Consider the following 15,343-nt stretch of genomic DNA (forward strand, 5'->3'; position numbering starts at 1 on the left):
ATATATATTTTTTTTTTTTTTCCAAACTGTGTCACTTTTGTCGTTTTGCCACTCGTTTTGCTGCCTGACTTTCAAAATGCACCGTTATGTCAAACATTGTTGTGTTAGAAAGTAGTCTCCTGTATAATTCCTTCGGCTTAACAAATCAATGTCATTTTTCTTTCTACTTTGAGTAGCTTAAATGTCAACCCGCTCCATATACCCACAATCTAAATGAATATTGCTTAAAAACAAGAACAGATTGCATTAAAGGCGACTGTTTGAGTACTAAATTTCAGTTACTTTCCGTTTGGATAAGTCATTATTTTTGAGAAATTTTAGAAGTCAGCTTGCTAATTTTAGCGTGAGAGATTAAAACCGTCAAAGAGTAATTTGTAAAAATTAAAAATTCATGTACCAAAATAGCTCATTCTCATAATCTATAGACTAATAACCCTTTAAAAAAATAAAAAATAAATCACCACTCACAATGAGAATCACTTTTAAATGTCAAGGTTAAGGGTGTCTAAAAAATCGCCTAAACTACCCAAATTGCCTAATTTAAATCAAAATCGAGCCAAATCTTAAGATATACATTTAATGTGATAAAAAATAAAAGGTATACACTCGAATAAACTTAAAAACAAGGTAAAAAAAAAGAAAGTAAATAATTCAAAAAAACCCACAATAAATATACATATACATATAGATGTGTGATGTGTTGACATAGTGAGAATGTGACATCAGTTAGCACGACTACCATTTACACTGCACAAAGTACAAACAATGGGCAGGTCATTGTAAAAATAAGAAAACAAATAAAAAGTTTATTTTGTTAATTTCACATCAACTTGATAAACTTTTCCATTAGTTGCTAGTTGAAAAACAATTACAGGTTAAAAACAAAATATACCTGTTGGTGCATTTTGTGTCAATACATTTCGCTTTAGTTAAGCTTACAAGTTACAACATGATGATGATATATATATATATATATATGTATATATATATATATATATCATTTGAGAGATTCAACAAATACCATAATAGTTGAGAGATTCGAAACAGTAATTTACAACCATACTCAAGTTAGCTGATGGAAACAAGAAGATTATATGCAGAAAGAACAAATGGCAAAAGTTATATATCAGATTTATCATTTATAGCTGCAGTATGGAATTATATACATCCCCACGCCATCATGCTATCCCAACACCAAAATTGGGGGAGCCTACGGTATTAGCTCTAAATATTTTATATTCTCAACAAGGAATGATAAAATAAAAGGAAAAATAAAAAAAAATAAAAGCAAAAAAATCACAGCCACCACGGAGGCGTGATGGCACAATCTATACAAATATATTATATATAATAAAAATAATAGTAATAAAATAAAACATATGATGAAGACTGAAACAGATTGAGTGCCTACAAAAAATGACGAGGCAGGCTTACGCCTGAATAGAGGAAAAGTGGATATGACGATTGTGCCATTGTGGTTTGACTTCTAATAATGAGCATCTTTGCACAACATGGAATGAATCTCTCTTATTGATCCTGGTGGCTCAAGGTCTTTCCTTTGCAATGAATTCCCACGTAATTTTTGCATTTCTGATGCAAATATGTCATCCAAAATCTGCAAAATCCAAAGGGCATTATATCTGATCCATAGTGGATAAAAGAATATCATTTTCCACAAAATAAATAAATAAAAAGGTCAAAAATAAAGTTAAATAACTCTAGGCAAAAGGAAGTCAAAAATAATTAAAAACAAGACGACTTTTAGACATTTTATGGGATTGTATAATAAAGGGTATGCATATTGAGTTCAACTAATTCAATCTATGCAGCTAAGGAAACTATAATTATTTCTTAGGATAAACTAAATAGAAGGTGAACGTAGGCCAAAATTTCTCTGGCCCAGAAAGCTCAGAGGACAAAGTTCAACTTACGGACACTGCAACCCGTAAGCCTTTGTACCAAGATCCCTTCTCTCTCCCATCTTCCAGAAGATGCAACATATCCTGCAGGGAAAAAAATGATAAGTAAATTTTTAATATGGATGTTTTATATTCATGCTACAATTCTAGTTCTTTTTTTTTTTCTTTTTCTTTTCTTATGTTACCTGTCCCATTCGTTCCCAGAATTCTTTACAGATTTGTACGAACACTGTAGGCTCCACAACAGAATCAAGATGATGTATTGTCTTTATAAGAAGATCCCTCAAGGGCTGCATTCTGCTTTGAACATCAGATTCTGCCTCCTTTGAGTCGCGAATTATGTTCTTCAACTTTGTTGAACTCTGCACCTTAGTCTGCATTTCAAAGAAACAAGAACAGCATAAGTTCTATGTCAAAATGATAATAGGCAAAGATAAAATCTGAAATGGGCATTCTGAATCTACTTTAGAAGGAAATATTTGGTTATGACATCCAATTGTATGCAAAAACTAGAGTGTGGGAATCAGCAAAAGTGAATCAGCAAAAGAAATGAAATGGTCAAGATGAGTCCAGGAGTGAAGAAGCGCCATAACTGTAAGAATATTTTGCAGTCAAATAATTTGAGTTTTGCCATCAAGTTAAACCGAAACCTACATTGTTTATTATAAGCTTAAGGGGAAGAAAATACTTGAACTCCATGGAGTTTGCTCCTTACATTGTCGGCAAGTTTCTCTACAATTGCCTGCCCATAACTTCTAAATTTGGATCTCAGCATCACTTTTACATCATTAAGATGTTCTCCTATGACAGCTCGTCCATCGTCAGGTATGCAAGAACTCCAAGATTTCATCTGGCTATCTATTTTTGGGCACAGCACATCTAGCAACCTCCTCATAGAATTTAAAAAAATTCCTAACTGGAAAAAAACGAAAAATAAAAATTTTTAAAAAAAAAGCCCACAAACAGATATATATATAAACAAAGTTAAGGAAAAACTATGAAAGTATAAGGAGCTAGCAGAAATCCACCTCATCTGGGACCAAATAGGTGTTAACTGTTCCTTTAGATAGTCTCTGGACATATTTGAGGCCAAATATTTTGTTTGTCAGATTATCCTTCAGTGGTAACAAAACATCACCAAATTGCTTCTCTACAGCTTCAACAGTTGCTTTCTCAACATCTGCAATCGCCTTTTTTTTTTTTTTTGTAGACAAACATAAACTCAAAAATATAAGCTTATATGAAATTTGAATTTCAAAGGAAATCAAAAAAAGGAATAAAGGAAACGTATTTGAGCACTTACATTCTCCAAAAGTGAAATATACTCTGGCCATCGGCAAAGTATGATTTGGTATTCATTGATTGTCGCCTCCAGACGGACAAACATTTCATCAATGAAAGGTGTCGTTGAATTTTGTGTTCCAACACCACATGCTTTAACCTGAAAGAGACGAATTTCTGGTGAGTTGCCAAGAATTGGAACACACCAGCTTCAATAAGATTTTTCTAGTCAAAGAATAGTAACCAGCTGGAATCAATTGTCATTTCTATCCTACCAAAATTTGAGTAAATTTAGATGGATAAGACCGTAGTATTACAGTATAAACCTTATCTTGTTTGCAAAAGTCAAGTAAATCATGACGCTTATCTTGAATCCAGAGGTTTATGTGTGGGTCGAACAACTTTTTTGCATCAACACCGCCATTGACAGGACTGAGAAAGTTTACACATGAGTAAAGACCATATAGACATTGACACAAAAATCATCATCAAAATCAGAAAAGGAAAATCTATTACTTGACATTCCACAGGGAAAGATCCCTTTGAAAGTCTGCTGCTGCAATAACAAGTTCGGAAACAGGAGGTGAAGGGGCGGGAGGAGGGCATGCAACAAGGAAACCGTGCAATCTACTGCCGAGCTCCACACTGTATATGGATGAAGAAATATTTGGAAGCTCGATGAAACTGCACAGAAGAAAAAGAATGCCACTGATACATTAAACGACGAATAAGGTGACCAAAATGCCAAGATTTGAGATAACAAGCAAATGACTTTGGTTGTATAATGAATCATTTGTTCAGGCAAATTCAAAGGGAATAAAATATATGTCCCAAAAGGTACTAAAACATTGAAAATAATAAAAATGAAACGACTTTTATATACCTTGGAAGGACATGCTGGTTGTGAATTTTCATATCTGTGAAAACTTCATTTCTGATATTCAGAATCAGAGATTTCATTTTCCCATAAGACATTGGGAGATCCATTGGCGTTCTCTCACTATTGCTCTGTGTAAATTCATCTGTTTCTGTCAAATGCCTTCTTAACCTCTTCTTTGTAGCAGCCTGTAAAAGTCACTTGAAAAGTATTAAGCACAAAAAAAGGTACTGAAAGGACCAAGCAGGCATGATTCAAAAAAACCCACAATAAATATACATATACATATAGATGTGTGATGTGTTGACATAGTGAGAATGTGACATCAGTTAGCACGACTACCATTTACACTGCACAAAGTACAAACAATGGGCAGGTCATTGTAAAAATAAGAAAACAAATAAAAAGTTTATTTTGTTAATTTCACATCAACTTGATAAACTTTTCCATTAGTTGCTAGTTGAAAAACAATTACAGGTTAAAAACAAAATATACCTGTTGGTGCATTTTGTGTCAATACATTTCGCTTTAGTTAAGCTTACAAGTTACAACATGATGATGATATATATATATATATATATGTATATATATATATATATATCATTTGAGAGATTCAACAAATACCATAATAGTTGAGAGATTCGAAACAGTAATTTACAACCATACTCAAGTTAGCTGATGGAAACAAGAAGATTATATGCAGAAAGAACAAATGGCAAAAGTTATATATCAGATTTATCATTTATAGCTGCAGTATGGAATTATATACATCCCCACGCCATCATGCTATCCCAACACCAAAATTGGGGGAGCCTACGGTATTAGCTCTAAATATTTTATATTCTCAACAAGGAATGATAAAATAAAAGGAAAAATAAAAAAAAATAAAAGCAAAAAAATCACAGCCACCACGGAGGCGTGATGGCACAATCTATACAAATATATTATATATAATAAAAATAATAGTAATAAAATAAAACATATGATGAAGACTGAAACAGATTGAGTGCCTACAAAAAATGACGAGGCAGGCTTACGCCTGAATAGAGGAAAAGTGGATATGACGATTGTGCCATTGTGGTTTGACTTCTAATAATGAGCATCTTTGCACAACATGGAATGAATCTCTCTTATTGATCCTGGTGGCTCAAGGTCTTTCCTTTGCAATGAATTCCCACGTAATTTTTGCATTTCTGATGCAAATATGTCATCCAAAATCTGCAAAATCCAAAGGGCATTATATCTGATCCATAGTGGATAAAAGAATATCATTTTCCACAAAATAAATAAATAAAAAGGTCAAAAATAAAGTTAAATAACTCTAGGCAAAAGGAAGTCAAAAATAATTAAAAACAAGACGACTTTTAGACATTTTATGGGATTGTATAATAAAGGGTATGCATATTGAGTTCAACTAATTCAATCTATGCAGCTAAGGAAACTATAATTATTTCTTAGGATAAACTAAATAGAAGGTGAACGTAGGCCAAAATTTCTCTGGCCCAGAAAGCTCAGAGGACAAAGTTCAACTTACGGACACTGCAACCCGTAAGCCTTTGTACCAAGATCCCTTCTCTCTCCCATCTTCCAGAAGATGCAACATATCCTGCAGGGAAAAAAATGATAAGTAAATTTTTAATATGGATGTTTTATATTCATGCTACAATTCTAGTTCTTTTTTTTTTTCTTTTTCTTTTCTTATGTTACCTGTCCCATTCGTTCCCAGAATTCTTTACAGATTTGTACGAACACTGTAGGCTCCACAACAGAATCAAGATGATGTATTGTCTTTATAAGAAGATCCCTCAAGGGCTGCATTCTGCTTTGAACATCAGATTCTGCCTCCTTTGAGTCGCGAATTATGTTCTTCAACTTTGTTGAACTCTGCACCTTAGTCTGCATTTCAAAGAAACAAGAACAGCATAAGTTCTATGTCAAAATGATAATAGGCAAAGATAAAATCTGAAATGGGCATTCTGAATCTACTTTAGAAGGAAATATTTGGTTATGACATCCAATTGTATGCAAAAACTAGAGTGTGGGAATCAGCAAAAGTGAATCAGCAAAAGAAATGAAATGGTCAAGATGAGTCCAGGAGTGAAGAAGCGCCATAACTGTAAGAATATTTTGCAGTCAAATAATTTGAGTTTTGCCATCAAGTTAAACCGAAACCTACATTGTTTATTATAAGCTTAAGGGGAAGAAAATACTTGAACTCCATGGAGTTTGCTCCTTACATTGTCGGCAAGTTTCTCTACAATTGCCTGCCCATAACTTCTAAATTTGGATCTCAGCATCACTTTTACATCATTAAGATGTTCTCCTATGACAGCTCGTCCATCGTCAGGTATGCAAGAACTCCAAGATTTCATCTGGCTATCTATTTTTGGGCACAGCACATCTAGCAACCTCCTCATAGAATTTAAAAAAATTCCTAACTGGAAAAAAACGAAAAATAAAAATTTTTAAAAAAAAAGCCCACAAACAGATATATATATAAACAAAGTTAAGGAAAAACTATGAAAGTATAAGGAGCTAGCAGAAATCCACCTCATCTGGGACCAAATAGGTGTTAACTGTTCCTTTAGATAGTCTCTGGACATATTTGAGGCCAAATATTTTGTTTGTCAGATTATCCTTCAGTGGTAACAAAACATCACCAAATTGCTTCTCTACAGCTTCAACAGTTGCTTTCTCAACATCTGCAATCGCCTTTTTTTTTTTTTTTGTAGACAAACATAAACTCAAAAATATAAGCTTATATGAAATTTGAATTTCAAAGGAAATCAAAAAAAGGAATAAAGGAAACGTATTTGAGCACTTACATTCTCCAAAAGTGAAATATACTCTGGCCATCGGCAAAGTATGATTTGGTATTCATTGATTGTCGCCTCCAGACGGACAAACATTTCATCAATGAAAGGTGTCGTTGAATTTTGTGTTCCAACACCACATGCTTTAACCTGAAAGAGACGAATTTCTGGTGAGTTGCCAAGAATTGGAACACACCAGCTTCAATAAGATTTTTCTAGTCAAAGAATAGTAACCAGCTGGAATCAATTGTCATTTCTATCCTACCAAAATTTGAGTAAATTTAGATGGATAAGACCGTAGTATTACAGTATAAACCTTATCTTGTTTGCAAAAGTCAAGTAAATCATGACGCTTATCTTGAATCCAGAGGTTTATGTGTGGGTCGAACAACTTTTTTGCATCAACACCGCCATTGACAGGACTGAGAAAGTTTACACATGAGTAAAGACCATATAGACATTGACACAAAAATCATCATCAAAATCAGAAAAGGAAAATCTATTACTTGACATTCCACAGGGAAAGATCCCTTTGAAAGTCTGCTGCTGCAATAACAAGTTCGGAAACAGGAGGTGAAGGGGCGGGAGGAGGGCATGCAACAAGGAAACCGTGCAATCTACTGCCGAGCTCCACACTGTATATGGATGAAGAAATATTTGGAAGCTCGATGAAACTGCACAGAAGAAAAAGAATGCCACTGATACATTAAACGACGAATAAGGTGACCAAAATGCCAAGATTTGAGATAACAAGCAAATGACTTTGGTTGTATAATGAATCATTTGTTCAGGCAAATTCAAAGGGAATAAAATATATGTCCCAAAAGGTACTAAAACATTGAAAATAATAAAAATGAAACGACTTTTATATACCTTGGAAGGACATGCTGGTTGTGAATTTTCATATCTGTGAAAACTTCATTTCTGATATTCAGAATCAGAGATTTCATTTTCCCATAAGACATTGGGAGATCCATTGGCGTTCTCTCACTATTGCTCTGTGTAAATTCATCTGTTTCTGTCAAATGCCTTCTTAACCTCTTCTTTGTAGCAGCCTGTAAAAGTCACTTGAAAAGTATTAAGCACAAAAAAAGGTACTGAAAGGACCAAGCAGGCATGTCAAATTTAGGATCCTTTACCTGAAAATATCTGCAAAACTTCAACTGTGCTTCCGGACTCAAAATATCATGCATAAGGGTGTATAACTTGATGGCAGGTGCCAAGGCAGGCGCCACCAACCCGCTGGCTGGTCCGAAAACATCCATCATCCCTGATGGAGAAGATTCATCGAGCGACTTGTAGTTCTCAAAAACCAAAGCAAGTATGTCCTTAACTTGATCCTCTATGTCCGCCAGTATGCGTTTCTGGTTAGCGATTTATATATTATATTCAGAATTCATATAAAAAAAGAGGGAAAACAATGAAACAAAACAAAATCCCAGCATGTAGACTTGTTATAGGACCACATAAGAAAGAAATTTATGCCAGAGGATAAAGTTTACATAGGAATTATTTTATGTTTTAACAGAAAAACTAACTGAATTTCTACAGTGGATTGTTAAAGCTGTTGAAAACAAAATCTATGATACAAGTAAAAAGAAATTTCACTCTGAGTTAGCTCAGACCTCCTGATGACTTAAGGTACTCCTGCTGTTTTCCTTCATAAGCACATGGGACATCAAATCATAAACCAAGTTCAGACAGTACTCTGTGGGTGTAGCCACATCCATGATGTGTGAAAGATATCTGTAGATAAAGATAAAGATGATATAACTTAGATTCGCTATTAAGATCCATAACAAAGTATCACAACTTTGATCAAGAGTAGCGTTGCATGTTCCATTACCTTAGTTTGGTGTAGGCATCTGACACTCCATAGTAAGATGCAAATTCAATCACCAGCCACCTCCATGGATCTTTTAGTAACAAATTTCTCTGATGAAATTGTTGAACTTTCAATGCAACTTCTAACAGAAAGTCATATGCCATTGTTTCCGCAACAGAGCCACACTGCAGGCAGAAAAAACAGAAATAAGTATCACTTGACCACTTTCAATGTTCTGGTAGAAATATTCTCAAATACCACCAACACCACCAAAAGATTAATTTTATAAAAGCTTCATACATAACTTTATTCAGCGTCTTATGTATTAAAGACCCTTCCAAATCAGTAATTTTATGTTATGCTAAGAACTGAGGCTCAGTATGGAATTGAGGTTGCTACTCTTACAATCACGATTTAGAAAGTTCTGGATGCAAATCGGTTTGGCAAGTGAACCAAAAGGCATTTTTTTCCTCTGGCTGTTGTGTATTGCTTTATATATATATATATTTGTCTCGCTTCTTGCCGTTTTAACATTTCTTTTTATTTATTTATTTATTTATTTTTTATTTTTTGTCTGTGAAGTTACATCAATACAAGACCGGGCACAACACCAGGCTGAACTACATAAACACTATATTATTCAGTTCTACTCTAGCAGCTAAAATGCATTGTACCCGCACAAAGATTAATCGCAAGTAGTGAAATTACAAATTTACCTTTGGATGATTACTTTCACCAAGAGTGGTTGTATAGTTTATGTACAATTGCACTCTTCCAACAGGTTCATGCTCCGGATCACTATATATTGGCCACCATTTCAGTTTGTCTTCCTGAATTCAAACCAACATTTAGACTCCCAAGTGTTATTAGTAGCTGCTTTTGGAACTAATGATTGGAAAAGTAAGAAAATCGTACCAGGCTATCAGCTATTGCAGCCACTTGAACTAAGGTACGACCATAATAGCATCCCTTAGAATCTCGTACTTCAACAATCAAATTATCAGCAAGACCATCTGGAAAGCTGTATAGACACATATATGAGTAACCATATACTAATCCATCCAAATGAGACCAAAAAATAAATATAAATACATACAATACATAGTCTTCACCAGATCCTGGTCGCAGTCGAACTGAATCCTCATCGGGTGAACTCTTCATCTTTAACAAGCAAGAATATGTTTCTGTCAACCAGAGATCACCTAACTAAGATTCTACCATAACCAAAATGAAAAAAGAACCAAAAAAGAATAAATTGCTCACTATTGCAGCTTATCTAAAATACTGCACTAAAAATTACACACCTTGAACTACTTGATGATCATATGACAAAGAACTGCTGCATAAATTGGTAGCCCCAATTTTCAACACCGCAGAAACCTGTTTCATGTACTTGGTGCTAGCATGCAGGTAAGCCAAACTCCGATTAGACAAGGAAGCATTTGCAGGAACCTGAGGAGCTACATGGACTCTTTTAATAGACTTGCAGGTAGATGACAGAATTGATTTAACATTGAGGTATCGTCTTTGTAACGATTCATTCTCGACTATTGACGACTTCAGAGTCGACAAAACAAAGCAAGATGGAGGTGGCTCCAAACCAATTTTAACTTTGCGGACTGTACAATGCCAAGGATCAGAATATGGTTTTATGGATGACATGATAAACAAAAGCAACTGGAAGGGAAAAAAAATAAAAATAAAACTAAGTTCAGTACCTTGCAGTTTTATTTTACCAGACGTTTTCCTAGTTTTTTGAGCAGCTCCCTGGCTCACTAGCTCTGTAGATCGTTTTTCCAGTAACTCATCCTCTGATTGCAATAGTACATGCCTCAAACTACAATTATAGAATTGTAAACGAAGAAAATATCAGGAGAACAAAAGGAAGTTTAAAGAGTGAAAATGCGACTAATATCAAACATCACATTCACAAGGAGCCCTCAGAAGTCAAAAGAAACAGAGAATTAACAAAAGAAATAAAAATAGGACACAGAACAAAACCACTTAAACATAGATAAAAATTAGCCTCTTATAACATCCTTCCCATTCCAAACAATCAAAGAAAAAGGAAAAATCCTTAAAAGATTTTATCCGTCGAAGCCCACAAAGAAGCTGAAAACTTCTCCTTGTCAAATAGATCAATAAACTCCATTTCCCTTACAAAAATCGTAGCCTTCCTTTCCATCCAAATCACCCAAAGTGACGGAATCACCATACTCTTCCACAAAGCTCTAGCCATGCTATTAGAGTTTACTATTTAGAACCATTCCACCGTTTTCTCCAACATCAAAGACTTGCACCGAGCAGGAACAGCCCAACAGAAACCAGCTTCATTGAACAATTTATACCATAATTTCCTGGCTACAGAATGGTGAACGAAGAAATGATCAATTGTTTCTCCTTCACTCTTACACATAACACCAGGAAGGAGAAATATCCAGTGGAAAAAAATATTCACATTACACATTTACTAGTCATATTTAGTGGTGCATAGTAGAAAACTACTCTCTTGCAAATAAGAACAAAAATAAGGGGGATTCTTAAGTCTGACTCACCCAAATGCATCTCTCAGCAATGCACATTCATTCTCCAAGAAACAATGAACTTCACTAGAACCACGCAAAGCCCATACATGGAGACAAAGGCGGACGCACGCATCATAAGAAACCACAGCACACCAAGTTCCTTGCTCACTGAATCCAAATTTAGAAACAAAACAAAATGGTAAGTAGAACAAGTTATTTAAACAACTGTATGAAAAGAAAAATAAATAAAAAGAAGAAATTACAACTTCACTGAATACTTCCAAATGGCTTAAGTTGAAAAACCAAACACAAATATTTATACCACGCCAAATTGAAGTTGCAAGTACCTGGCCAACCTTGCTTGAAATGCTGGGAGGCGTACAGGTTTAGAAACCTTAAATCCATCAACTTCCAAATCAACATCAGCCCTGTGATACTCAAATGATAAGTTTAAAGTTTAACTATTCCTATCAATTTCACTCATAGATATAAAGGAGCAAAAAAAAAAAACTACTTGTAATATACAGTTTTAAACTACCAAATACGTCAAAATCATATCAGATTCAAGAGAAATACGACAGTTTTTTTTCCCCTCCTAGAAAAATAGTTCACGAAAGAAGCATCAGTCGAACCAAATGGACCAAAAAAAAAGCCAAATTTGCATACTGATAAGGTTTGTGATGTCCTCCGAGGATTGGAATTTGGTCAACACTTTGACTCATCTCAGAACCAGAATCAACCAGTGGAGGAGCACTTAATGTATCATGACTAAACTTTGAGGCAACTCTTGAAGAGCAATAACCCTCCGATGTCTGAGTAAACGAAATCTCAGTACTAGTAGCAGAGTCTGACCATTCATCTTCGCCAAAGACTTTTTTAACTTTCAATGACCCATTATCACTCGGTTTATTTTGGCTTGAAAATTGGGATTTTGAGAAGAAACCTTTGTGATCTTGGGGAGAAAACTCTGAATCAGAGCAAATGTCCATGTCTGAACCAGACCCACTTTGGTTTTCATTAATGGGTCTTGGTCTGAGAACCGTAGCTGCTCTTTGCTGGGCAAATTTGGCCTGAAAACACCAATGTCAGAGAAAAAGTCAAACGACAACAATTCAAGAACGAAAATGACAGAGAAAGTTCAATAATTCTCTCCTTTTTTTCTTTTTTACCTTTCCAGCCCATCTATGGGCGTTAGTTTCAAAGCCTTTGTTCATCACCATGAATGATCAAGTCTCTTTTTTCAACACCAAAAATTGAGAGAAAAGAAAGTAAAAGGAAATGTGCTTAATTATAATGGTGTTTTGTGATACTAAACAGACAAGTGACATACTAATGCGAGTAAGAAAATCGTCTGGATTCGTGTTTAGAAGCAGAATCTGCGGAAATTATAGTAAAAAAAAATAAGGAATAGTTGTGGAGATATTCCACGTGTAAAAAGTAACTGCACTGGAAGTATGTAAAGTCTTGGATTTTAGAGAGAGAGAGAATAAAAAGTGGTCGCATTTAGAAAAGTTGGAGAAACAAAGGAAGACAAGAAGCACGAGAAGTGGAACAGGCTGTGGCTGTCTGTCTGCAAACCCAAAATGCCCTTTTTTTTTCTTTTTCTTTTTCGCTTTTCTTCTCCATTAAGTTTCCAATTTTCGGTGTGGCATTCTGTAGTAAATTTCTTTTCAGATATTTTTTTTTACAGATTGCTTCATTAATATTTTTATTTTTTGACAGTTTCGTTTTTTAGCATTAAAATTAACGAAAGATTTTCTAAAATTAAGAAATATAATCACAAGTATTGCATAATAATTGAAAATTTATAAAGATTTACACTCTGCAAATATTCTCATTAGTTTTTTTTTTTTGTTTTTTGTTTTTGAGAGTATATTCTCATTAGTGTTAAAGCCCGTTTGAAAACTAAAACAACCGATCAAATTAGTAATAAAATTTTTTAAATGGTTTGATAATTTACAGAAAAATTAAACCAAACCACTTACGATTGGTTTGGAGAGTTTAAACTTGAGCTTATAAAAAATTTTCATATTTGGACGAATATGTAATTTTTATCATATGATTTCACACGGGGTAAACCTGGCGCTGTCGCAATAGAGAAGAATAACGGTCGGAGAAATGGCGCGTCTTTATGATGCTGACCTTTATCATTTCTTGCATGGGAGACTTGGTGGGCAAGCGGTTGTCATTTTTTTTTCCCCTTTTTTAATCAATTAACATCTTTTCAAGCAAAAATAATTCAATTAACATATTAATTTTCTTTTTGAGATAAACATTTTTTTATGTCTAATTGCTTCTTATAATATTGATTGTGTTCTCTTTTTGGTCCATGCAAGAAAAGGGACGGTGGGAACTTGGCTTTCAGTCCTACTGGGAGTGGGCTGTATTTCACTCTACTCGGAAAGCTTTGAGCTGTTAATACCTAATAAATAAATCCAATTTCCAAACACATGTATACGTCAATTAGTCAATATTCGGTCCATGTCCACATAGTTTAGCGGTGACGCACCATTTAAAGGTGAATTATAAATCTACTCAAAGATGAAGATGAAATTATCTTTACATATATAAAAAGCTTTTTGCTACATGTTTCTTGTTCCGGTGTCAACTTCTCCATTTTTTACTCTTTGTTTTCAAACGTTTTTCTCGATCCCGTTTATTTCACCGATTCAAGTTTAGAATTCAAATTTTACTACAGTAAAAAGTTCTCAAAAATAATCACATCTAATTTTTTTACTACAGTAAAAAGCTCTTATATAAAATTATATCTCAACTCGAATTAAAAACTCGAATCAGCGAACTAAACGGGCCCGAATTTTTACTTTTTTCTAATATAATCTAATCCAAGTCTAAATTTAATCTAAATCTAAACATACATAAAAACGGTTGTTTTTCCTTTATTTATGTGTCAATCTCTCCTTTATTTCTTTATGCTTTGTTTTTGTTTTTAAGAAAATTGTTGAACTTACGCTTTGAATACATAAATGTAAATTTTTATTATTTACTTTTGATTAATCTTAAAAGGTTTTTGTCTTATTTCTTCTTTATTTCTTTTTTTTATTTTTTTTCAATTTTGATTTCTTGCTTTTTTTTTTCTTTTTTTACGCTTAAAACTTCTATACAGTTTGTTCTTAATTTGTCTTCTTTTGTTTTGAAAATTTTCCTTCATTTCTTTGCCTGTTGTTTTATTTTTTGTTTTTTCTCCCTAATATTCTTTGACAGTTTACTTTTTTTTATTAATATCTTTATTTGAAATACTTTCTTTTAATTAAAACAATTTGTTTCAAATATCTCTCTACTTAAGTGTTTTTTTTTTCAAAACTCCTATATAATTTTGGTTCTTTTTTATGTGATTTTTTAAAATAATTTTTTCTTCTTGCTCTAATTAATGGACTTAATTTCTAAAAAGATCACGTACGTGAGATTACGCTCATAAACTTATTTCCCACATGTATAATATATGGCTCAACTAGTAAATCTAAACATTTTGAGTGAAGAAGATAGATGAGAAGAGATGACATATTTATTGTTTAATTGGAGGAATGAGAAAAAAAGAAATGATAAAGGGAGGCAGTAACGAGGCCATAATTTGTTGTGAGTGAGGGCTTAATTATTTTTTTCCAGATAAATTGAATTTCTTTTCCGTTTCTTTTGGATCATATGTAAATTTAACAAAATATATGTAAATTTGGGTGGTGGTTAAAATGGTTCTTCTTAATTTTGTGGGGCTAATTAAAACATATGTATATTTGAAGGGAATAAAGTGGTTTTCTCAAATTTTATGGGGGCTAATATGATGATTTAGCAAGAAAACATGCTATTTTTTTAAAAGATAGAAAATGTGAGGGAGGCCTTAAGTCCCACTGAATAGAACCTAGCTCCGTCTATAAATGGAGAGAGACAATTTAGATCCTTCCATACAATTCATTAAAATCAAGATAGAAAGACTATTTTACCATCAAAAAATTATTATTTAATAACAAATGGGTAATATTATAATTATATAAATAACTATCATTGATCATTCTAACTTTCCTTTCTTACTAAACAATAAAATCTCTTCATCCTTACATTTCTCATCCATCTAACTCATTATATTTTTT

At 33.5% G+C, this 15,343-nt stretch overlaps 2 protein-coding genes across 2 annotated transcripts; both read right to left on the reverse strand.

Annotated features, from left to right (window-relative positions):
* Positions 1-1,110: 1,110 nt before the first annotated feature.
* Positions 1,111-4,267, reverse strand: LOC112093755. The gene is made up of 9 exons (XM_024172812.1): positions 4,084-4,267; positions 3,717-3,884; positions 3,527-3,632; positions 3,223-3,360; positions 2,948-3,109; positions 2,635-2,835; positions 2,105-2,293; positions 1,932-2,003; positions 1,111-1,615 (listed from the first exon to the last, which is right to left on the reverse strand). The coding sequence occupies exons 1-9, from the start codon at positions 4,185-4,187 to the stop codon at positions 1,487-1,489; spliced, it is 1,269 nt and encodes a 422-aa protein (XP_024028580.1). The 5' UTR covers positions 4,188-4,267; the 3' UTR covers positions 1,111-1,486.
* A 523-nt stretch (positions 4,268-4,790) lies between these two features.
* LOC21391910 lies at positions 4,791-12,622 on the reverse strand. Its single transcript, XM_024172803.1, has 21 exons — positions 12,410-12,622; positions 11,907-12,310; positions 11,588-11,668; positions 11,271-11,408; positions 10,434-10,552; positions 10,020-10,334; positions 9,812-9,899; positions 9,631-9,736; positions 9,432-9,545; positions 8,737-8,900; positions 8,516-8,636; positions 8,030-8,254; positions 7,764-7,945; positions 7,397-7,564; positions 7,207-7,312; positions 6,903-7,040; positions 6,628-6,789; positions 6,315-6,515; positions 5,785-5,973; positions 5,612-5,683; positions 4,791-5,295 (listed from the first exon to the last, which is right to left on the reverse strand). Exons 1-21 carry the CDS (start codon positions 12,458-12,460, stop codon positions 5,167-5,169), a joined length of 3,273 nt encoding a protein of 1,090 aa, XP_024028571.1. The 5' UTR covers positions 12,461-12,622; the 3' UTR covers positions 4,791-5,166.
* Positions 12,623-15,343: the final 2,721 nt, after the last annotated feature.

The sequence above is a fragment of the Morus notabilis genome, unplaced genomic scaffold (genome assembly GCF_000414095.1).
Source record: "Morus notabilis unplaced genomic scaffold, ASM41409v2 Scaffold103, whole genome shotgun sequence".
Classification (NCBI taxonomy): Eukaryota; Viridiplantae; Streptophyta; class Magnoliopsida; order Rosales; family Moraceae; genus Morus; species Morus notabilis.